At 42.1% G+C, this 24,409-nt stretch overlaps 4 protein-coding genes across 5 annotated transcripts; 1 reads left to right on the forward strand and 3 right to left on the reverse strand.

Moving 5' to 3' along the window:
• Positions 1 to 1,711: 1,711 nt before the first annotated feature.
• On the forward strand, positions 1,712 to 2,898 carry LOC103969496 (induced stolen tip protein TUB8-like). The gene is made up of 2 exons (XM_009383037.3): positions 1,712 to 1,869; positions 2,278 to 2,898. Exons 1-2 carry the CDS (start codon positions 1,855 to 1,857, stop codon positions 2,665 to 2,667), a joined length of 405 nt encoding a protein of 134 aa, XP_009381312.2. The 5' UTR covers positions 1,712 to 1,854; the 3' UTR covers positions 2,668 to 2,898.
• Positions 2,899 to 3,981: 1,083 nt separating this feature from the next.
• Positions 3,982 to 5,260, reverse strand: LOC103969497 (uncharacterized). Its single transcript, XM_009383038.3, has one exon. It carries the CDS (start codon positions 5,147 to 5,149, stop codon positions 4,247 to 4,249), a length of 903 nt encoding a protein of 300 aa, XP_009381313.2. The 5' UTR covers positions 5,150 to 5,260; the 3' UTR covers positions 3,982 to 4,246.
• A 2,807-nt stretch (positions 5,261 to 8,067) lies between these two features.
• On the reverse strand, positions 8,068 to 11,016 carry LOC135594622 (transcription factor bHLH77-like). Of its 2 annotated transcripts, none has more exons than XR_010480148.1 (8): positions 9,790 to 10,867; positions 9,466 to 9,702; positions 9,316 to 9,381; positions 9,093 to 9,161; positions 8,912 to 8,986; positions 8,620 to 8,832; positions 8,430 to 8,542; positions 8,068 to 8,346 (listed from the first exon to the last, which is right to left on the reverse strand). XR_010480148.1 is itself a non-coding variant. In XM_065084962.1 (8 exons), exons 1-7 carry the CDS (start codon positions 10,399 to 10,401, stop codon positions 8,464 to 8,466), a joined length of 1,335 nt encoding a protein of 444 aa, XP_064941034.1. In that variant the 5' UTR covers positions 10,402 to 11,016; the 3' UTR covers positions 8,068 to 8,346; positions 8,430 to 8,463. The 2 variants fall into 2 exon arrangements, 1 of the variants encoding a protein (XP_064941034.1); XM_065084962.1 differs by having other exon boundaries at positions 8,430 to 8,526; positions 9,790 to 11,016.
• A 202-nt stretch (positions 11,017 to 11,218) lies between these two features.
• On the reverse strand, positions 11,219 to 23,054 carry LOC108951468 (uncharacterized). The gene is made up of 8 exons (XM_065084961.1): positions 22,924 to 23,054; positions 22,638 to 22,853; positions 22,470 to 22,553; positions 19,426 to 21,681; positions 16,974 to 18,236; positions 16,767 to 16,901; positions 11,536 to 12,057; positions 11,219 to 11,456 (listed from the first exon to the last, which is right to left on the reverse strand). Exons 1-5 carry the CDS (start codon positions 22,958 to 22,960, stop codon positions 18,067 to 18,069), a joined length of 2,763 nt encoding a protein of 920 aa, XP_064941033.1. The 5' UTR covers positions 22,961 to 23,054; the 3' UTR covers positions 11,219 to 11,456; positions 11,536 to 12,057; positions 16,767 to 16,901; positions 16,974 to 18,066.
• Positions 23,055 to 24,409: the final 1,355 nt, after the last annotated feature.

Raw genomic sequence — 24,409 nt, forward strand, 5'->3', positions numbered from 1 at the left:
TGGTGCTGCTTTCATTATGCTGCGTTTGCAACAAAAGGGAAGCATCCATGGCAGTTTGCTGCCTTCCCACGCCTGGAGACTCGAGAAAAGAGGAGGATGGGCCATCTCTTGCCTCCCTGACTGCCTGCCTGCCATCAGAGAAGACGCGAACAAAGAGAGGGAGAGAGGGTATATAGCAGTCAAAAGAATTCATCCATGGCAGTTCATCAGTCTGCTTAAGCCAACACGCATGGAAAATGACCAGTATACACACAAAATGTACATTATAAGAAGGTGGGTGGCTTTAATTTGTTGTTATGCTTACACAGACAAAGATGACACACTAAAAAAGATGAGGAACACGCATGTATGATCATCTCGTGTATCAAAAGCCGCATTCATGCATGCACATAAAAGGCGAAGGTAATAAAGAAAAGACAAGCACATAATTAAAGCTCGTCCCACTGCCGGGGGGGCTATGATGAGCCCATAACCTACGCTCATCTAATGCACGAAACACACTAATCAAACCTCAACCATTTTTCATTCGCTTTCTCTCCCAAAAGGCTCCGTTTCTCGACGCTTTGAGGAAGCCTCCTCCTCTTCATGAGAGCTTTCGTTTGTCTTTTGTCTTTCTCTTTTGTTCTTCCGCTTTATTTATTTTTCTGTGCTGTGCCACAATGCTGTCGTCAACATCCTCACCGAAAGCTCTAAGATCGTATGACACTAATCATTTTACGAGTTAAACACCACGCCATTAACTCTAATCACGCCGGCATTGACTCCTAATCCTCGCTTTCAACGACTTTGAGGTGGATTATGTCAATCCTCCTCCTTGAGGGTTGTGTTTTTCTTTTTCTTTTAATGCGTTTAGACATATGGTGAGTGTCTGCATGATGAAATCTCGATCATTTCATCGAAACCAACGTATTAATATAAATTCTTGGGGACCATTTCGTGTATACTCCTCTTCGAAATATGTAAATTATTTCTTATAACCTTTCCCCTCTAAATATGCCCAACAAACATATATGGATGATATTATTTTAAATTAGGATAGCATCACTCAGTTTCTCCATTTTTTTAGGAGTGTTTATGAGATTCCATATAGTTTTCTTTGAATTATTGATATATATATATATATATATGTTTTGGAATTAAGACGGAAACGGATGGACGAAGAAGCTCCGACCTCATTTTGACGTCATCCATGCCACAGACGACTAGGGTCCACTGTGCACGTGACCTGACGGAGACGTGGGACCCGTACAGGATGTCATCCTGCGGTTGCCACGTGGGTTTCCTAACGCCGCCACGTGCGACTTCGTGCGATGCATCGTGATACTGCCACGTAGCGACGCAGGCCGATCGAACGGGGGAACAACGCACCGCGTCACGGCTCCACCGGTCACGTGACTCCCTTGGCCACGTCTCCATCGGTGTCCGCCTTTACGCCAGGTGGGGCCCGTTTCTACCGCCCAGTCCGGCCGCGGGCCCCATCTTTCCTTTGCTGAGACGCCGGGTCGGGTCCCAGGCCTCGGATCCAGCCGTTGGATGCTCGCCACGTGGAAAGATTGGACAAGAGTAGGTTGTAAATTAAGCAAAAGATGGCGGAAAGCTTTTCTTTTCTTTGCTGATGCGATATTCGGTCGTCGTTTCTAATAATAACTCTTAGAAACTGAAGAAGGAAGGCAGCAATCGGCAACTCAGCATTTGTTTGCTGGTCACAGAGCCCATTGGCTTCAATACATATAAATACTACCCCTTCTAACACAGCTCTTTTATCACATCTAACACTGCTTTGCTTTCGTCTCTCCCCGCTCCATCTCCCTCGTTTCCCCAGCTTTCATACTAAGTTTTCCTTTGTTTTAGGTAATGGCTGCTGTCGAGGTGAGTAACTTGTGCTAGTTTTGCTGAGAAATACTCTTTCTACTTTCATGAAGTTGAGGAAGTTTTCCTCAGAAGCCATGGCTGTAAGCTGGCAGATGGCTGAAGATTGCGGATATTTACTTCCTGAGATGATTTGAATATGGAGTTCTGTCATTCTGTTGGCTTCCAAAAACGCATGAAATGGATGGTTATAAGGGCAATCTACTTAATTCATCTTTGTTAACATGTCTCTCTATCAAACCATTAAACTATGCCGTACAATGGCTTGTCCGTGTGGGCCTATATATGATGGAATTGCCATGTAACACCAGTGAAATACCTGTAAGAGTGGGTAGCAGTGTTCGTACGTGTGCATGAATCACATACGTTCATCTCCATCTGCAATAAAGTGGTCCAATACTCATGCAGGTGGAAACAGTCCCCGCAGAACAGGAAGCTCCTGCCCATGACGTAGAGGAGGTGGTGGTCAAGGAAGAGACCCCAGCTGCCGTTGCTGATGAAGCCAAAGTAGAAGTGGAAGCAGCCCAACCCGCCATCCAAGTGGTGGAATCCGAGGAGAAACCTGCAGAAGAGGAGAAAGCAGAAGAAGTCGTAGTTGCCGAGGAGGTCACAGAGGAAACCAAACCAGACACAGAACTGGCAGCACCTGATGCAACTCCAGAAGAAACCACAGCTCCAGCTACTGAGGAGACAGCGGAGTCTCCTGAAGCTGAAGCCGCCGTCGAAGAAGAAGAGGCGGCGCCTACTGCAGTTGAGGAAACCAAGGTCGAAGTGGAGACCCCCGCTGCTTCCGTGTAAAGCACGTATCCTCGGAGTTGTGCTTGAGTGTGGAGTCAACGGTCAAAGTAAGCAGCAACCAAGATTGAGAGATGGCATATATATATATATATATATATATATATACACAATATGTGGCAGTGTGTACCTACATTTTGATGGGTGTGGATTAAGTGCTATGCTTGACTGTTATGATTGTGGCATTATGTTTGGTGTTAATGAACGAGCAAGACTAGTGGATTAAGAAGTTAATTATGTGGTTTTGACTCCAAGGCTTAGTCAATTGTTGCAACTGCAGTGGGTTAGGATCGGTGTTCCCACGTCTACCAAACAACTATATCATCTCAAATGGTGAAGCATATATGTATACGTGCCTTAGTTCGTTCTTAATCGTTTCGACCTTCACATCACCATAATTCTATCCTTTACACTTTGTCTAGATGCATCAGTCGCCATTAACTGTACGTAATGCCAGCTCGAGCAAACAAACAGCATATGTAGAAGGTTCAAGTGTGCACTCACAATGGTGGATGTTAATCCAAGTTGCACTGCTCCTTTCACATATGAGAAGCCATACGAAGGTCATGTCATCTTGTCAACAGCAGTATCCCACAATCAAGTCTTGTCCTTCTCTATTCTCTGGCCTCATGGCGGTCCAAAGGGCACAGCAGAAACCACAAGCAGCAAAAGGATAACAACTCGGCTGTCTTGTCCGTGGCCATATCTACGACGAGAAGTCACCGGGGCAACCAATAAATAACCTGATCTCTTGGCATTACTTTAAGAGCACTGCCAGCTTGGAATTATGCTCTCGAGTCGATCGCGAGAAGAAGGTAATGTTTTCTATTTGTATGTCTGAATCAGTAATCTAGAAGAGGGTTGTATCCTCTAGAATATGCTCCCTCCACCATCCTCTTCCTGCTCCTCACATGGCTGATATCTCAAAGCGTGGCTCGGAATGGAAGATGACAACTGCGGTCGATATGCGTGCCTGTTTAACTCGCTGTGTCAACGCCTGGTCAAACAAATGCATGATGCAACGATAATGCCAAAATTTGAATGATGAGATGTTGGCCATATACTCATGCAGCATCTGCCCGATGGACGGCTCAGATCACTGTGGTACACACGGGACCCGCCTGGAGAATTAGGATAACGTCTACCTGACGAAGACTTTGCCGGCTTTTGGCGGATCGTTGGCCATCGAATTAGAAATTAACGGCCGCGATGGTGTGATGTCGGCTTCGTGCTTATCTTCTCGCCGCACGCTTCGTCCTTGTCATTTTTTTTTTTGGTTTTAGAGAGTGTATTTTAGTCGCAGTGATTCGCAATATCTCATTGAAATAAAATAAACATAATAATGGAAAAAAATACGACATCCGTAGCTCGACAAGACATTATCTATATTATCCACACACAGGAAAGAAATACGTCTTCTCGGGACGCACCGCGGGGTGTCCAACCACGAGACGACATTCAAACACGTCATGCCACGTTACCCCGTTAGTCGGTCGCCGCGTATACACGCCAAAAAGAAGACGAGAGGAAGAAAAAAAGCTTGTTACTATTCGCCGCGGCCGTCGATTTCCTCTTAACGGGTTCAGGCAGGTGGGCCCGCCGTGGGGAAGCCTACCGCACGGCGCTTGACGTCGCCGCCCGGTGCGGTGGCGGTGAGAGAGGTCGGCACCGGGTTGGTGGTCCGCCGGTAGGGCCCGAGCCACTTGGCGAGCATGTAGCGGCTCTTCCGCCACGGCGGGACGTGTAGGCCGCGTGCTCGCAGCGACCTCCGCGCCGCGTCCGCCACCGCCCGTACCACCTGCCTGACCGCTTCCTCCCCTGCCACCGCCGCCCGCGGCAGGCACGCCACCACGCCCTTGTACGCCTCCGTCGGCCTCGCCACCTCGAACTCCGCCGCGAAATCCAGATCCACGATGTACCTCCTGCCCTGGCCGTCCCCGTCCCCCGGCGCCACCACCACGTCGATGTACTCGTAATTCCCCGCCGCCAATCCCCCGGAGGCGTTCCACCTCGCCTTGCAGATCCCGGCATTGTACCCCGCGGCCCTCAGCCGCGCCATCACCGCCCGCCTGAAGGCTGCGGCGCCGCAGCTCGACCTCAGCCAGGCGACACCCTCCGCCGCCTTCGAGACGTCAGTCGCCAGCCGAGTGCGAAACGAGTCCTTCTCGGCCGTCGAGCTCATCAGCTCCCGAACAGTCTCCGAAGCGGCACGATCCCGGTCCTCGGCGACATCGAGGTCCTCGAGGTTCTCGTCATGGTCGGATTCCCCGCCACCTCCGTAGTCGGCAGCGGCGGAGGAGGTGCTATCGCCGCCCCCGGTCTCGAGGAAGGCATGAACGAGGCCAGAGAGGCAGGTGGTGGTCCCGTGGTCGCTGCCGCTGCTAGCGTAGCCCGCGACGCCCCGTGCGTCGTCGCCGCGGAGGCGCGCCCTCGCCTCGTCATCGAGCTGTACGCTGACACGCTTCGCCCAGATGCGGACCGCCATCTTCCGGTAAATATCTCTCCGCCAGCTTCCACCTCTCTATCCTTTACAGAAAAATGCAGTGGAAGGAAGAGGCTACAGGTGTGAAGTCGGAAGGGAGACAGAACGGAGACAGGTGGCCGATATATAGGGAGTCGGAGAGGGAAATGGAGGTGGTGGGTTCGATGGGTGAATGGAAGGGACCCACCTGAGCCCGTTTCTCCTTCTCAATCACAGACAGGTTAATTCAACGGGCAACGGATATCAGCGTGGACGAAACGTTGCCAATTCCTTTAGCACGGATTTTACAGCGGGAATATTCCAGTGGAGTTTCATTGCCCCCATTACATTCATATCCATTCCTGAAGACAAGAAGATAAAATATTATGCATTATATGTATATATATATATATATATATATATATATAAATATTTACGAGAGGATATCCCTTTGGGTAGTGCGGGTGGGGGGTGGCGTGAAGATGCCATGTGGCGGCATATGCCTTGGGATTCGGTGGCTCGTCCGCATGATCAGGAGCCACGCGGAGACACGAACGCGCGTGCGTACGCCACGGGGAGGCGGTTGACTCTTGGTGGAGCGAGCGGGGGCGGGGTCGGGCGCGTGTGGGAGGAGAGACGACACGGAGGAGATGTCGTGACTTGAAGCCACCCTCGATCCCTCCTCTACACTGTACAGGGATACGTATATGCTGTGCAGGTCGTGTTGTCGTGGATGCTGTGTTCTGTCGCTCATCAGCATCATCATCGTCATCGAGATGCAGCTTCAGTGGGTGAGCCGAGTTCTGCATTGTGTTCTGGAACTGATGACCCTGGCGTTGCTGGGTGCAGGGAATAACCAAGCGTAGTTCGTGCCGAAGTGGTACGTCTCCCATGGCAGACATCCGACGGCGTCCGAGGAGATAGCAGCCGATCGAACGCGTGTAATGGAACGGTGTGCTCCCTCATCTTATGGTGTTCGTACTGCTTAATCTCAAGTGGATCTCTGTGAAACCAAAAGAGAGTTTTGTTCTCGCGTCATCTTGCATTTTCCTCTGATACAACAATGAAATCAAGTTAGATCAAGTGAGAAATAGCCAAGATGAACGAAAACAAACGCAGACGACGTCAATGTATGTAGATTTTGGTCGGTCAACGTGGATAGGAAAGTCCACTTGTGGTTGTACAACTACTTGGCCGTCAATACTTGGTGTGAGTGGTTTCTCGGAGATATTAAGGAATCATCCAATTATAATTGGTGGCCTAATTAAGCATCTGATTATAAGCGTTGGGTTGACGATAATGTGGCATAAGAGCGACATTTATAATCAGATGCTATCATAGGATGATATCAGGACATGCTGTTGTACAATCCAATCAAGCCAAGGAGAAGCTGCCCATGGGCTAATAATCCATCCACTCTTTTCCCTTCAAGACAGTGGACACTCTCAGTAATCTGCTAAGCTGTTGATCCACACAGTTTTCTTTCATTCTGGCTTATGATCTACAGGCTTCCATCAAGATCTTGTTTTGACCAATTAGCACGCTACAAGTGTCTTAGTTTCTGTATGTCTGTGGTAATTTCTCTCCTCCTGTTGCGATCAGTTCATCATGCTCGGAGCACTGGGGCTGAAGAAATGGAGGAGTTCACTTCTCAGATCGGTTAGGAGCAGGCTAGCGAATTGAATGTTGATGGGAAAGAGGATGGAGAAGGCCACCGGAGACGACAAAGATGGCCTAAGCCAGTTGTGTTTTGAGGTTTGGTATCAGGCACACCGCATCGGAGGTGTAACACTGTAGGACATGGTCCTTCTTGCTGCTTTGTATCAAGAGAGGGGAGGCAAAGCTGCAAGTGGATCACAGGCCATGATGTCCCACGCTTCTGGTAATGTAGAAAGCTCACCTAACATTCAATTAAGGACAACTAAAAAAGGACTCAACTTTAAGAGAGGCACTCATCATGACAATCATGGACCATGGATTCAGATAGAGATTATGACTGTGTCTAGCATCAGTGCTCCTACAACTTGTGTACTCACTGTCGATGATCAGTTTTGATCTCGATTGCTAAAACTAATTATCCATCATAGTATAGTCACAAGCAAATAGTCTCAAACACTCTGAAAGCTTGCAAATTTTGGCATGGATAGGGATGGAGAGAGTATAGCTTGGGATTGATTCTGTGCAGCTGAGGACATCAGTTTGTATCTTGACATTTTGTGTCTCTTTGCTGATGAGGGACTTGCACTTGCACTTCCACACTTCCATTGAGGAAGAAAAGAACAGAATGGAGATGGGGAAAAGGAGGTGATAGGTGTTGGTGGCCTAAATCAAGGGGCAGCATAGGAGAATGATATCTTCCATGTTTGCTCTTTCTTTAGATGCTTACAGACAACCCAAGGGTTCCTTGTGACTGTCTCTGAGGTAACCTTGAGATATCCCTGTCAGATCATACTTGGATTTGTTACAGCAGCTTGTACTCAGAGAAGATGCTCTTACACTGAATGGCTCCCAATTCTGGTAAAGGTATAAAGCACATGATTCCAAAACACAGGACCTGATGGACTTTCGAATGTGTTGTTCTTGAGGATTGCTGTTGCAGTTTTCCTCAGAAAAAATCAAAAGATAGACCCTACTGTGACAGACCTCAAGTGAAGTTCTTGATAGGATGACAAGCATTTTGCTTTGGTGATGATTCCCACAACTTCAACTTGCAAGCAAAAGGAGGAGTTTGATAGAAGTCTGTTGTAGCAGACTTCAGATTCATAGTGTCACAAATTCAATATATTATCATCTGCAAAATGCAAATGATACATCTTCGGATGTATGATCCTGTTCAGCAAATATTCTGCAAACACTTTCACCAGAATCGGATGTTTCATTCGTGATAGAACACATATTGAAAAATGATGAAAATTAGTTCTTACAATAGCGGAGCAAAATCATGATGTCAAATCTGTCGTGCTCATTATCTCACATCACAATAATGTTCGAAGCATTAAGGAAAGCTACACAAGTATGAAGATCATACAAGCGACACCGACAAACCTCCAAAGAATTAATCAGGAGACTAATGGCAATCTGCTCAGATCTGAACTCTGTTAGCTCAAGGTCTTCTGCACGGTTCTCCTCGAGCGTCGCTATATACAAATGCACCAGGGTGCCATTAATGAACTCAGATGATTCACAGCTAAATCTTCATATGAGCTGTTTTGGCAGAGGGCCTGCATCAAATACATTTTATTCACTACTTTCCGAGGTATCCATGCAGTTGACAGTAGCAGAGTGGCCTTGTGCGATGACTTACCGAACAAAGCTCCGATAGAAAGAGGGGCAATCTACTAGTCGTGTCCTATGTCCATCTGACTAACATTTTGGAGGCCATCCTCCCAGAAATTTCCCAGCTGAAAATTCAGCAAGCTTCTCATGTCAAAACAGCATGCTCTCAGAACTTAACAATTCACCATTTCATTTGAGAATTCGGTGGAACATTTTACCTGAGAATGTGAATTCTCAAATCCAGCAAGTAAAGGCTGGTGTGTGTTGACATTTTGATGTAAAGTTGAGCCTAGCAGGTCTGCTGACCTATGGATCTCCATGCCATCAGGTAAGACACAATGAAGAGAGGGTTGGTTTATATATGGCGGTGCCACTCCTGAGGCTTCTAATGAGTAAACAGAGTTTGGCATAGCCCCACAAGTTTGATGCACCTGAATTATTGATTAAAAATATTAGAGATAGTAATCTAACCATTAACGAACAATCGGAGAAGAAAATTTTCCATCTTACATCCTTTGGAAGGAGGTTTGACAAATTGTTGAAGTCAAGATGTGGATTGACAGTGGCCAGCTTCATAGAAAGAAACTACAAGACATGGAAATAGAAGAGAATTTAGATGCAACACACGAACTCTATGAAGGATTCTCCATCACAAAATGTTAATTTTTTTCCATAATAATAATGATGATACCTCAACTTGGCGCTGCAACGACTGCACGTAGATGATAATCTCATCGAGCATGACTGCCTTTCCTGTCACCTACACATTTCGAATTGAAACTAAAGTCTTCATAATCTTAACATTTCATCAGAATTTGAAAAATTATTCCAAAAAATCCAACTTTTTATGAAAGCAACTCTTCTATATTTATTTAGGAAAAAAAAAATCTTCCAAATTCATTGCTTTTTGATACCTTATTGCAGCCCGGGACTAGATCTTGCAGTAGCTTCATTCTCTGGCTTATTTTCTCTCTTCTCACCTAGCAGCAAGAGAGAAAGCATCCATGAAGAATAAGCACAAAACACTTACACGATGAAGGATCATTATGGTGGTAACTTCATACCCTCTCAGCAAGGCTGTGGCTATCTGTTGCCTGGCCTCTTCTTGCCCGGACATGGATGTAGTCCTTTGGAGGCTCAGTGGACTTGGCAGTATTCTCCCTGCATTGTTTCTGACCACCATTTCCGTTGCTGCTGCAACCATCGTTCTGCTCTGCCTTCGGTTTAACTGCATCGTTTTCATCCCTGTTCTTCACCATGGAACGGCATCTCTTGGCATCAGAATCCTCTTCCTTTGCCACCTGCATCTTTACAAATTAGATCTTTGTTTGTCGGTTTACCATATAATGAGAAGCCGATTTGGGTCCATTAAGAATAGTTTTCTTTACCTTGGGAGGATCTATGGCAGAATTGGCCAAGATAGCATCACCCTTCACTTTGTCCGTCGGAGGAGCCTTCCGTTTCTTTGAATTGCTCCTGGCAGCACCTCCTGAGCTTACTCCTCTGGTGGTCGGATCAGACAAAGAAGATTCCTCCGTCGCATTCATCAATTCACCATTGTTTGCATTCAATCGTAGTGGCAGCTCCATTTGCAGAGTATCCAGAAGCCCAAACTGAGGTGCGAGATGGCCATAATTCCGGCCACCAAAGCTGTAGAATTGATCCAACTGAGTCGACACGGCTACTCCTCCCGTGGCCTCCTGCTGCAGGTGGCGGATATGACCCAACACGGACAGATTGGGTTTCGGAGGGGAACTAAGACGAACACCAATGTGATGCGACCGCGGCCACGTCCCATCGGAGGAGTTGCCGATGCTCTGCGATCCTCCCATGAGCTTATGGAAGGCCACGCCATCTGCGGAGGCGGGGGAGCCGGACGACTGCGACGGCGGGGCAATGGAGCTCAGCGCCGACTCAAAATGGCCCGCCGTGTCCATCGTCTGGTCCCAGTTCAGGTCGAGGAGGCATGACGGCAGCTGATCCGGCAGCCCGCAATACATCTCCGGCGAGGTTCGGTTCTTCCTTCTCCGAAAGAAGACCTTTTTGCTGATGAGAGCACTAGAAAGCAAGAAAGAACGCTGAATTCACATGCAAAGGTAACTGATCACCGGCGAGAGGCTGCCTCTCCACAACTGCTAGTTGCGAGAGGCAGTTAAAGATCTCAGCTTTGCTAAAGATGAGCACTCAAAGGCAAAAAGGAGCACCGAACTCGACAAGGCAAAAGGAGGGAGCATTGAGGGAGAGTGGAAAGAGGAAAGCAGAGGGAGTGAAGCGGAAGGAAAGGGAGATGATAGAGTTTGGAAAGCAGAGGAAAAGAGAGGCTTTTAAACAGAGGAATGGGAGGTGGAGGACAGAAGGGAAAGCAAGAAGAAAGAAAGAAATGGTGACCTTTTAAGTGAGGTCGCATATGGGTGGCCTCACAGATGCCAAACCATCAATCTTAAATGGAACTGTGTTCCCTGTGTCTCTGAAATCCTTGTGGCCATCACCTCAGGTTTTGTGCCCTTAAAGATGAAGGATACAGAGACAAAGGAGGAGTTTTGGGAGGAGCTGAAAGCTGAAATGGTTGTGGTAAAAGAGATGAGGTGGGAAGGGGAAGTTCTTGATCACTTGCAGTTTTGTACTGCTGATGAGGTGAAAGTGAAACCAACAGTGACTGGGGAGATGGAAGAAACCAAGGACTCTCTCTCTCTCTCTCTCTCTCTCTCTCTCTCAGAGGCCTAGGCCTTTTCTGAGGCTCTGAATATGGCTAGAGTTATGACTGTATAACCAATTTATCTACTTGTTTATGTACACTTTGTCTATGGATGTTGTTTCTTCCTATAATGTTTCCCATGACAATTTAAGCAAAATATCCATAGAGCCCTATGAGGTATGAGTATTATCTCGGACATGATGCACATTCTAGTGAGAAGAAATCTTCCTCCTAAGGTTTCATGATGTTAAAATGGAATGGGGAGTATTAGAGAAGACAATGAGGATGAGTGCAGAGATTTTTACCTTGGTGGATTGCATTGACCTCTCTCTCTCTCTCTTGCTTGGGTTCTGAACTTGCCTGAGTTCAGAGAGAGAAGATATAGTTTAGCTGATACAAATAGTAAATTACTTGGAGAAGGTGAAGTGGTTGTATCTACCTGTTATATTTGCAGAGCTTTGGGATTGCTGCTGACAGTCACATGTATGTTGGCCATATACAAATCTGCATTTGGATTCATTTGCAAGGTGGGCTTCCACAAGTCCTCCCTCCATCTTCTATTCCTCTCCCCAGGTCCTACATTAGTACACTTATTCCTCCTAATCCTTATTAATATCCAGTGATTTCAGATTACCACCATTTCTTTGTGACACTGCCACTTTATAGTTACTACTCTGAGAGTTGTTTAAAGCAACAGCAGATACAGCTTTTCTTGACTTTTTTTTTCTTTATTTTCAATAACTAATTTGATATTCCCAATCTGAATTCTAATCTCATCATTCAAAGAAGATGTCTCATTTGCTGAAGAACAGGGTAAAAATTCCCAATGTTGTACTTTCCAGTTCTTTGAAAAGAGAAGATTCTTCACTTCCAAAAGATCTGTGAACAATGAATTTATTCTTCTGAAAAAAGAACAAGAATCTCATACCTCACTCTGAGTTTCATATGCTTGTATCCTAGCCTGCAGTCATTGATGAAGAAATATATAAGAGATGGTGAGAGAAGTCAATAATGATTAAGATACATTATTCATGCTAGGCTTCTATTTGATGATTTTAAACTCAAACTAATAGAAACAATTGGCTTCCACAAGTTAATCATTGCATTTATTCCTAGGCAATTCTGGTAATCCCAGTTCTTGTTAGCAGTTACAGACTAACTGCAGTTCCAATAGCAATGTCCACTGACTTCACTGTGTTATCTTCACAAGCAGTAGTTTCCCTGACTTTGTCATCTTCACAGGAAGCAAGCTAATGTGATTGAATAGTAACAGTTTGTTGGTGTTGCAGTGCTTCTTCCTGGAGCTGTCAACAAGTATAGGTTTTCACATATTCTTATTTTGGCTAAACTACTCCAAGACACATTTCAGTACCAAGTTTGAATTCTTTAATTGAGCTTTGAAGGGCACTATTTATTAATGTTCTAAATTTTAGAATTAACAATCAAGAGTCTGAAGATGAACCTAATCAAAATTCAGAACAGTACATCTTCATTTCTCTGCTTCAAATCACTCTGCTGTCAGTGTCTCATAGACTGTTTGTTTTGGCTCTTTTCCATACAAATGTGGATGTCCAATTCAGTGAACATGAATTTAACAGCAATCTGCTCAGCATGGAATTTCTTTTATGCAGGGAAAAAAGTGTTCTGGCTTATACAAATTTAAAAATGTTGTCTTACATTACCAAGTACCAAAAACATATCTTGAGTTGCAGCAAAATTTTTGAGGAATCATCATTTGCTAATAAGCATAACAATAACAATAACTTGTTCTGAAGTCATTTGGTATTTCATATCTCTCATTGATCTTTGTAGAGTGATATACTTCTGAATGTTCATCATTCATTATTGGATCACCCCAAAACATTACTATGAAATAAATAATAGAGGAGGTATCTTTCTGACTTTTGGTAGGTCATTACAGCTCTCTATTTAGGGTTGTCAGCAGCACCTACTTCCACATATCTGACCTTTTTACAATACAGAACTGCTCCATGATTCACAAGATTAAAGACTAAAAACCATGTATTAATCTTCTCATGTTCACCAACCTCCAAAATGGTGACCTTAAGATTGATTGAGAACAGACAGGATATAATAGAATACGCCCTTCATCTTTGAATGAAACCAAATGCCAACTAACAGTGAATGAATCCTCCTCTTAGAAATAAGGTATTACTAATACTAAATTCATGGCCAGATGCATCAGGTCAAGATCCAACAACCAGAAGCCCTTGGCTTCGTTTAACCTTTAGGAGGACCTCTAAATTCTTCACCTCTTTCAGGTAGTGCTGTGTATTCCTTTGTTCCCTCTCAAGCTGCAGAGATGCCATTTGCTGTTCTGTAGGTGAAGATGCTCTCACGTCCCAATAATGCAATAGTTCAGCAACAATCTATTGCTCTGTGGTGTGTGCATTGTCTCACCAATTATTAAAGGAGTAGGGATAAGAATCATTTGGAAAGGGAGAGGGTGGTGGAACCAACCAGTAGACAAGAAGGAAACATTGATATAGTTGTGTCATTTTCTTTCTACAGTAAGAATTTACCTAAATATCAGAAGAGAAACACCTCTCCACCCCCCCCTTCCCCTCTCTTCTGTTTGAACTAGAATTGAGCTCTTAATTGTGAGCAAAAAGTGCATCTCAGACATGCATGATCAAACACCCTCTGGGACACCCACCTGAAAGCTAAAATGGTGTGTGATAACCCAACTCTTGAAATCTTTGAAAGAACAGACACCCAGTCTGTGACAACTTTCTATTGGATGGAATATTAAGTTAAAAACAGAGCTTATGGAGCAATATTAGACAGGCTCTACCTAGTTTTCACAACTTATGAATGAATAAGATGCTGTTCTTTTTAAGAAGAAAGGAGAAAAAAGATATCCTGGACAGGAATCACTTTCTTATATAACCAATAGTGAAGTAAATAAGACATTGAATGGAAAAAATGTATAGAGATTGGCTTATGACACTAACCGTGAAATGCAACAAGGAATCCTTGGAGCTTGTATGGAGTTGCTTACTGGATATGCCTTCTAATCCCTTGCATCAATATCAGAACAAAGGTTTCTTACATTCCATGTTACTTTTGCCTCTAAATCAGAGCACATTGTCCTAAGGGGGTTCCATTTAGCACCCGCAAGAAGCAGAGAATAGGTATGCACTTAGACACCCATAATTACTTCCAGTTGTAGTCTTTCCTATCAGTAGCAGGAACCATGATCTGTGCCTACTTCCAAATGCAAGAAAGGTGCTAATTTTACCCTTCAGACCATCTTTCGTCAAATTCATAATTTTATAAGGCAGCTGATGAGAACAATATAGTTTTATATCAGGAAGTCTAAGATGAAAACTATCGTGAAAATATGGACTTCATTCTTCGGGATGGTTACCTTTTTCGATCTACTAAATTATGTGTTTTTCGATCCTCCTTTCGAGACTTTCTTATTTGGAAAACGCACGTAGGTGGGTTAGTAGGTCACCTAGATCAAGACAATACCATTGCATAAGTCGATGATAGATTTTACTGGTCATCCTTAAAGCAAGATGTTGCTCGAGTAGTGTTGTAGTGTTGTACTTGTCAATTTGCCAAAACTCACATATACTATATTGGCCTATATATCCCATTACTTATTACATATTCAACATGGCAAGATGTGAGTTTAGATTTGTCTTTGGACTTCCCAAACCAACCATTGCTATGACTCTATTTTGATTGTTGTTGATTGATTTTCAAAAATAACCCACCTTATCCTATGTAACAAGACCAACGATGTCTCGTACATTGCTAAATTGTTCTTATGAGTAATGGTTAAATTACATTGCTTGCCCTCAACTATGATGTCTGATAGGAATAAGAAATTTTTTAGCTATTTTTGAAAACCATTGTAAAAATTATTTGGTACAACATCGAAATTCTCTTCAACCTTTCATTCCCAGACTGATGGTTGAACTATAATCATTCATTGGGAAAGATTCTTAGATGTTTAGTTGAGGAGAAACTAGAAAACTGGGATTTAACCTTACTTGTTGTAGAGTTTACATACAATAACTCAATTAATCGCTTGATCGAATAAAAGACTATTTGAAATTGTCCTTGGCTATACTCCTCACACATCCATTTACCTATACTCCTTCCACTTGACTATCGTACCTTAGAATCGGTCCACTCTTTTGCTCAACATATTTATGATTTGTATGTTAAGATTCGATGTAAAATTGTCATATGTAATGAAAGTTACAAGCTTGGTACTAATGCACATCGTAGAAGTCAAGAGTTTTCAAGTTGATGATTATGTCTTATTTTACATTCACCATGAGAGATTTCCTAAAAAACTCATTCAAGAAATTGCATGCTTGAGCCATTGGTCCTTTCCCCATTATCCAAAACATGAAATATAATGCATATATGTTTGATTTGCTTTTTGACTTAAATATTAGTCTAGTTTTTAATATGGAGGATTTAATTCTATATTATGGTATTTTTGAGCCTCCTTTATCTACCGATCTTCTATAGGTGACAATTCTCCCAAAGCATTGATTCTTCCACAACACACAGATAGATAAAGGCCATTCTTGATGATTGCCTTATTACGTATGCTATTAGCATCACTCAACACTTTTTTATCAATTAGCATGATCGTTTAGCTTTCGATGTTACTTAGATTACTTTAGAGGAACTTTGTGACTTTACATCAGACTTATTAGACAAGTACCTTGTAGATCACTCTCCAAGGTTAAGTTTTTTTTCCACCAATGGTGAATAATAAAGAATCATCTAGCTTTACAAAGGATTTTTAAAAAAATTATACTAGGCAAAGAAATCAATAAAAAGTCATCAATTAGTTGGCCTAAAAATTCTAAGAGGTGTTGTTGAAAATTAAAAAGTTTTATGATCTTTCTTAGTACTAACCTAGAAACTCCTTTTGTATTAAATACACTCTTATGTATTAAGTATACTCATTTACTATTTAGGTATTCTAAAAATCATATTTTAGATTTTTAAAATCATATTAATTTCCTAGGAGATTACTCTTGAGAATCATTACCTTCATTAATTATATTGTGCATCCTAAACCTCTATAAATAATGAAGCTTATCAATTAATAAATTATTTTAAATTTAAATAAAAATTATATCTTCTTTAGTCTTGTACTTTTTTTTTCTTATCTTTCTTATCTCACACTTCTTTTTCTCTCTACTTCCCTATTCTGTACCATCAGTAGCATTTCTGTAATCAGAACCAAGTTGTAACCACCTTCCTACCTTTTAGCATTGCAAAAGCTAGATTGTAACCTTGCACTACCCTTTTTTTTTCTCACTCTTAGTTTTATAAAAATATCACTAATGTAGCCAGCATTAATTTTCACTTTAATCTTATGCAACAGTTCCCACCATCAAATTAAATCACTTTTCCTTTGAGAAGTCAAAGGAAAAGCACTGTTAACATGAAGTAGCATGGCATGCTAACAACTGACCCTACTTAGCCTATTTCACAACAACAATTTTTCTGTTTTGTGTGTATATATATATACCCTTTTCAGATCTCAAGCAATACAGTCAAACTGAAATAATTCTTCAAAGAAAGGCCACTACCAATTTATAGGCTACCATAATACATAAAAAGGCTTTGTCAAATCGAAAATGGAGTAATGTTTTGAGTAGCACTTACCCAGCACAAAGTTCTTGTGACAGAACAGATGGTTATCATGCATATCTATTCACAGTTAACCAGTCTACCATCCGTATGCTCACTTTGCTGCAAATTAAGTATCAAGTAATTCCATCCTGCTGCCAATCCATTTGGCTGCATGCTTCAGATAATATTTCATGCTAATGTATCACAAAAAAATGAAAATAAGGTAAATTTAACAAGCACCTGGTGAGGAAAGGCCGGACGCTCTCTCAACTCTGGTAGCAACCTCTACCCTAAGCCAAGTCGCTGCCATGAATGATGACTTCGATCCCTCATCCAGTGAGGAGGCAATGGGGAGGCCATGATGAACCTGCCCGACGACAGCCCCATCCTCAATGTCGGCAAAGCGGGGGTCTCAGGTTCTGGTTCTACAAGAGGCAAACATGATAAATACTCCTCATCGTGGTTGAATGACCTCAAGATTTGATATTCTCATGTCAGATCTATGAGAGGCAAACCAACCAACAAAAGAATACACAGATGGCAGATGAGGAATATCTGATCCTCGAAAAGAAATCCATACAACATACAACATATTTTGATCACAACAACATATAAAAGTCACTGAGTGCCTTGCTCTGACATCTATTGCATAAAAAAGTTGAACTTCACGCTAATTATGACAAAGCAAGGACTAGCAGCAACATTTTACAAAACAAGAGGAAAGAAGAAATCAGCATTATCTAAGTCCAAAATTTAAGGACAAACTGTAATATTTTCTTTTTGACCTTATATCCTCTAAGATGTGAAGCAAAAGATATCCGCATTGTCATAGAAGACTAACAAGGGGACCATGGTCCCAATCACAAGTAGAAGATGAACTGTCATTCCTGAGAACAACCAATAACCACCACCAATCTGACAAGATGTTTTCAGTTCATGGATGCACAACAAATGAATGGCACCCAGGCTTGCCTCCCTTTTACTTTCTTTTTAACATGCTGGGTAACAGGGAGCCGTGCAGGAGAGTTCCATTCACTGTGATCTACTTGATTATCAAAGGGCTCATTAGATTTATCAGAAACTACTTTAGATGTTGCAGGTTTAAGAGAATATCCATCATCTTGCAAACCATTCCTTCTCTTGGAAGTCAATGATGCATTGTGGCCTCGGCCAAAGGGTACTTTCTGTTCACTCTCAGTGTCTGCTTCAGCAAGGAGATTCTTCAACATAACATATGGTTTTCCAGAATTCCAGTTCAGCTCCTTGGCAGCATTTTCTTCATTACCATTTCTTCCTTTAGGTTCAGATCGCCGACCAGGTTCCACAAGGATTGTCAAAGATGGACCATATCACTGCTATCAACATCGCTTTTGAAAAGAGCCCCTGCTGCTGGATCAGAAGTTTGTAGATCCCTTGTGGTCTGGGAATCTGTAATTGGCGAAGCTTTTCCATCAAAATTGGATTCTCCCTTTGCTGAATAACTTAGGAATGGAATCGCTCCATCTGCAACATAAAATGTGGAAATAATATTTTTCTTGAAATGGGCAAAGACCCTTAAGAAACGATGAATTCTGAGTATTTTAAAGGTATAAAATATAAGGAATAGAATTTACTTGAAAAAAATACACGGAATAGTATATACTTAAAAGGCATCTCAATCAAATTATGCTCTCCTATAGTTTGTACTGCAACAACAAACTGATGTGATTAAAATATCCGAGTCAATGGTCTTCCTTAAAATGCCAAACCTAATGGTCAAATGGATCATGAGTCAGAACAGTCAACTGGTTTGAGTGTAACTCCAGCCAAGTGTTATCCTTTAAGTCCTAACCAGTATTACCTGAAACTGTAAACTTTTAGATTATATTGTCATGTTAAAGACTTGGACTCTTGATAGTGAAAGATCTTTTTGACAGTTTGCTCAATCAAAATGTGTTCTTTAAACAACATATATAACCTTGTTAACTTGTTAGACATCTCATACTTGATATGCACAACAAAAGTGCTAAACATAATTTCCTGTTGTCTTAACTATCTTGCCCATCATGAGAGGCATAGAAGGGTATTTCTGGTAGGTCCCAGGTTGAGTCCATGTCACCTCTCCAATTATTATTAGGACAGGAGAGGCACAAGGCCCAAATGGGTAGAAAATGTATTGCTCTTTAGCCCATTTATCAGATCACATAGGAACTAGATGAAAAACACTTATTATAGTGATTCGAAAACTTGTAAACATGTTTATATCTACCGGACAATACATGCCTTGATTTTTGAAGGATCCTGTGGGTGATTCTTCTGGGATACATGGATAATTGACACCCATGTCATGTATCCAGTGCCAACTGTTACATTTTTCGCTGCACCACGAATCTAGATCTATTTTCCTAAGATCACTGGGAGATTGTTGCATCTATTGCGTGAATATAGATGGAACATTCATATATTCTTTGTTCTTCATTTTTAACATATTGGTCTACTGCCCTAAGAAATCCATGTATGTAACCATCCCGAAACATTTGGGGCCTTATGGCTTGAAAAAAATAAATAAAAATGAAATCCATTTTCCAGAGCATCTAGATGCACATTTCATAGCAAGTAAAACAGAATAAGTGAACTACAGAGGTCTAATCAATTCAAGATTGAACTGCCTATCACTGAAATGAAATAGTATATCAGATTTATAAAGTCTAACCTGAAACAGAGACCAATGATGCTTCAGTGCTGGCTCTTTGGCCATTTGAATCAGCTGAGTCATCTATTTTTCGAGTGCATAATTCAGCACATTGCATGGATTCAACATAAATATCTTCTTCTTTTGAAGAATGATAAAAGCTGCTGGAAGGAACTCCAGATGTATCACTGGTTCTTGAATCAGAATCAGGTTTCCCAACAATGGATTGCACATCTTCTGAAGTGGAGCATTCCTCAGTCTTATGGTCTTCTCCATCATGGCACAAACCGACTTCACCGAGTTCATTTGGGTTTGGCTGTTCATTATGTATATTGGCAAAACTATTTTCTTTGTCAATGCTAGGGATCTGAACATCTGTAACAAATGGGTTATCTGGGTTATTTTCATCACTGCTCAGAGGATAAACACTTCTTACCACAAGAAGATTCTTTTGTTTAAGCTGAGAACCAGATGTCTGCACATTGTCAACTTCATCTTTGTGGAGATCCAGTTTATCATAATGCTCAACAAGAAATACATTCTCGAATATAGCTTCATTGACACAAGGTTCTGCCTGCCTTTCAGGATGATCATTGGTTTCATCACCAGCAGCAAATTGTATGAATCTACCCTCAGTAGCTTCTCGGGGATCTGGCTCATCCAAGTAATAATTGGAAATACTATCTGTGTAGCTGGAACTGATCTCCTCGGTTGTCGTGCTTACGACATGTTTGTGGTTTTGCAATTCCATCCTTTCAATATCATCTCCAAGTGAAGGCATCAATTCTGAGGCATAACATTTACACTGAGAATCATATTTTGGGTCTTGACAAGAACTTAATTCTTTTGAGTCCATGTAAAGACTTTCTTCCTTACCCATTTCATGTTTTTTCTCCTCTACCACAACATAATTGTTAACTTCTGTTGTTTCTTGGCTCACATTTTGATTCTTATCACTTACTTCAAATGCTATACTAGATTGGATAACACCAGAGACTGCAAGACCTGAGTCCGAAACTCCCAAACTATCAGCTAAGGATCCTTCATAAGATATGTAAATATCCTGCCCTTCAGTCAGGTAATTTATTTTTTGTGCTTCAATTCCAGCCGATGAATGAAAACTTTCACATGAACTAGTAACACAACTATCTAAAACCATTGCTTGGTCTACCGGTGATCCTGCAATTGCAACTTGTTCATGTGTTCCAAGCCAATCTGTTTCTTCCTCAGGACATTGAAACTCACATTCAAATATATTGACCAACTGGGACATGTCATCTTGATCATCAATTGACCCATTGTTTTCAACTGCATTAAGTTTTTCTATGTGGAGAGAAAATTCTTTGTTAAATGGCAAGGTTGAAAGAAAATTATCAACGCTCTTATCAAATTCTACCACTAACAACTCAGATGGAACTACTTTGGGAACATCATTTATTATGCGTTCACCTAACTCATTTCCTACTTGAGAGTTTGCACAAATAGTGGTGACAGCAGCCCCCACCAACCCACAATCTTCAGGAGACCCAGGCTTCATGTCAGAAGCTTCCACGAGAAGTGTGGTTGATGCCACTTCTGAAATAAACAAATCCTCCAGCTCATTTTCATTTGCCAAAGAGTTAGCAGGTTTGCCAAGTTGATACTCACATCCAGAGGAATGAGCAGAAATTTCAAAAGGCTCACCAGCATTAATTTCCAAAGTGCATCGTCCACCCTCGGAAGATAGTTGAACTTGACACATTTGTCCTGCAACATCAGTCATCCTATCTTGAGCAATGCAGTTGATTGGTTCAGGTTCCATTGTATTTTCAGAAACCTCATGTGGAAGACCAGACATCAGTGTGGTTACTGTATTTACTCGATCTACAGTTACACTGATCTCCATGTATTTATCTTTATTCTGTAACTCAGAGTCAGTTGAAGAGAAATTGATGGAAGAATCATGAGGTAGGATCAGTGCTTTAGGAATGTCTGCATCTAACTTATTCTCTATATGGTTTCCAATGTTTTTATCATTTGCAACGGTAGCACTCTCCACTGCATATTGAACTGTAGCACAACCCATTTCCTCCTTTGAAGCATCCAGGGAAGATCCTTTGGTTAAAGGGAAGTAAGAAGAACCTTTTGTATCATCAGCAGTGCAAATCATATCGACTCCACATGAGACTGAATGATTTTGAAAGTGAGTCGAGCAATCCAGCTGACTTGCAGTGAATTCCACATCAGAACTCTGAACCTTGTTGCCATGACAAAAAGCACATGAATTGGAAGACTTATCTGCAGGTAAAGATGGATTTAATAAGGAGCGCACGGATTTTGGTGGAAATATTCCATCCTCCATGGCAGAAGATAAACAAGTCAACATGTATAAGTCCAGTCCTGATATCTAATAGACACCAGAAGAAAATGACCAAAAATAACAAGAAGGGTTTTCTGTCCACATACGAAAACCAAATATCAAAAGAACAAAATGACAAGCAATAAGGAAGGACAAGCAAGAACAATAAGCAGCCTCGAATGAGCACTCTTGTAATTTACTTTTGTCAGTAGCCTTTTAATTTTCACTTTCGTCGTGTCAACTGAAACATTCGTTGGACATGAAGCCACTGGTAATGTAATTCATAGATGACCAGAGCTCCTCAAGAACATAAAATTGATTGTTATACCAACTAGTAAAGCATTCATAGAAGACCACTAGTGACAACTCAATTCATCATACAATCCCATTTTTCTAACACATCAAACAAGAATATTGTGATTTGAAATTCTAATAGTGGTAGTCCTCACCATTCAATGAATTTAGAGAAAACAAAAGAAAAATAATAATAATAACAAGAAAAGAGAAGAACGACCAAAGAACACTAAAAATAATCACTCAGAAAAATTAAAGCAGCCAGCCCTTTCGGTGTATGGTCCCTTCGAAGCGAATCTGCCAATTTGGTCAATGCTAGGTGAAGACAAACCGTAGTCTCCGCCCAAAAGACACATTCATCGATCTCATGAAGTAATTAACCAGAAGAAAAAGACTAAAGAAATGAAAGACCATCACAATGGAGTCCATGTACCAGCAGTGTCCGTCTCCAAGATCGCATCTTTACACAGTTCTCTGCTGTCCCTCTCCGGCTTCGATTCCTCCACCGCCACCACTCCTGCAAATCAACTCAATCCCAGTAACCAAACCGAAAAAGAGAGCTAGAAAGCGACAAGAAACGCAAAACCCACAAACTGAGCACCAGATTTTTTCCTCGGGTCCGCATCCGCCAGCAGCTCACAAGCCGCATCGTTCGCATGCACGGCCACGACAACATCGGCAGCATCATCGCGCGGCTTCGACGCCGCAGCGCCGCAGTGCTTCCGGTGAGCCTTCCGGTGCTTCTTGCTGGGGTGCGGGTTGGGGTACACCCACCCGCACCGGCAGCACGCTTTACCACCTCCACGGCTCGCACTCCCTAAAGAAACGAATCAACCAAATATAAGCACCAAACCACACCAGCAGAATCCACGCAACGCGAAGAAGACCTGATGACGGCCCCGTCCGGTTCTCGTCGCTCTCCATCTTCCAAGATCTCGGCAATGTCGTTACTCCCTTGCGTTCGGACGGGGAGGGGACGGCAATTGAATGCGAAGACGCAGCGGCGATGCACGGTGACTTCACAGTATCAAGGATTACCCACCGTCCGATTTAGATTCAGCGGTCAGATCGATATCTCGAGATTCTCTAATCCGACGGTTTAAAGGCAAGTGTCGCTGTCCGTATCAAACACGGATGCAGCCTCGCGGTCGTCGCCACGTGCGCCGATTAAAAAAGGCCCTACGATCTCGGCTGAATCAGCCTGGAGAATTTTCCTGTTGCTCGTCTCACGGGGTTCCGCGAGAAGCCACGCCACCCTAGAAATGCTTCCTGGGTGATTCAGCCGGTCAATTGAAAATGGGTAAAGTTCGTTCCTTTCCTGGTCATATTTGCTTGATGACGGGTGATAAGACTATGATAATAGATTAAAAGATTCTATTTAATGATTCCCAGTCGAGTAAGCCAATGAGGATGAGTTTGACTCATAGCATAATTAAGATTATTATTTTTTTGATAGAATCATGATATATGTTAGTAGCAAAATTTTCATTATTCAATTTTTGACATTTATGACAAATCTTTTTGTGTTCTTAGTAGAAAACTTTAGAAATATACACATATTTTATCTAAGTATGCATCAAAATGGTGATTTGAAACAGATAACCAGATGTAAGAACTAATCAAAGAGTTTGGAGTGTACAATTCATTGGTATTAGATTGGTAAGAACCTAAGAACACATAGTATAAATCATCCCAAACAGGTTCTAAGATCAGTAGTAGCTCACAGAATCAATCATTCATCACTGAAGTGGATTCATGATTGGTGTCAGATTTCCAGTGCAAAGTAAGTACAAAGAATTCCAGCAATTATGGGAAGATGGATGAATGCTTGGATTTACTGCACTGACTCATATCCATGCCTCAGGTTGCCAGTCTTGGTTGGCTGCAATCCCTGTTTGACTCCTAGTGGCCTTAGACATCAAGAATCTTATTTCTATCTTGTTCTTAATATAGGGTGCCAAAGCAGCTATGCTTGTCCTGAGTTTCTCACTCTAAAAGTTTGGCAATCCTACCTATGCTCATGAAATCACCATAAAAAAAGAATAGAAGATCCAATCGATTAATACATCCATTTATCTTATCACTATAAATTGGACAAGAGGAATTATCTTCTGGTTCAAGATGTTAGCAATCATGTCAGCATCCATTTCTCTCTCCATTCTGTCAATTCCCACTAACATAGCACAATGGAATCCTATCAGTCATTTCTTCTTACTAAGAAGGAATGTTCTTAGTTAGAATCACAAATAAGAAATCCAATCCCTTAAGTAATATATTTGGAAGAGATCCATCAGTCTTGAATTTAAACCATTATCCATGCCACTTGACCAAACTATGATTGACCCCAACATTGAGCCCCTCATCTCCCTATCT

This window comes from Musa acuminata, chromosome BXJ1-10, assembly GCF_036884655.1.
Source record: "Musa acuminata AAA Group cultivar baxijiao chromosome BXJ1-10, Cavendish_Baxijiao_AAA, whole genome shotgun sequence".
Lineage (NCBI taxonomy): Eukaryota > Viridiplantae > Streptophyta > Magnoliopsida > Zingiberales > Musaceae > Musa > Musa acuminata.

Coding starts and splice junctions, on each gene's coding strand:
- LOC103969497 (XM_009383038.3), bottom strand. CDS start 5,149: ATGGCGGTCCGCATCTGGGCGAAGCGTGTCAGCGTACAGCTCGATGAC.
- LOC135594622 (XM_065084962.1), bottom strand. CDS start 10,401: ATGTATTGCGGGCTGCCGGATCAGCTGCCGTCATGCCTCCTCGACCTG. Junction 9,382..9,465: donor GCCACAGCCTTGCTGAGAGG/GTATGAAGTTAC, acceptor TCTTGCTGCTAG/GTGAGAAGAGAGAAAATAAG. Junction 8,527..8,619: donor TTGAGAATTCACATTCTCAG/GTAAAATGTTCC, acceptor CTGAATTTTCAG/CTGGGAAATTTCTGGGAGGA.
- LOC108951468 (XM_065084961.1), bottom strand. CDS start 22,960: ATGGAGAGCGACGAGAACCGGACGGGGCCGTCATCAG. Junction 21,682..22,469: donor CTTGGAGACGGACACTGCTG/GTACATGGACTC, acceptor CTTTACCTGCAG/ATAAGTCTTCCAATTCATGT. Junction 18,237..19,425: donor ATCATTGGTCTCTGTTTCAG/GTTAGACTTTAT, acceptor TTTATGTTGCAG/ATGGAGCGATTCCATTCCTA.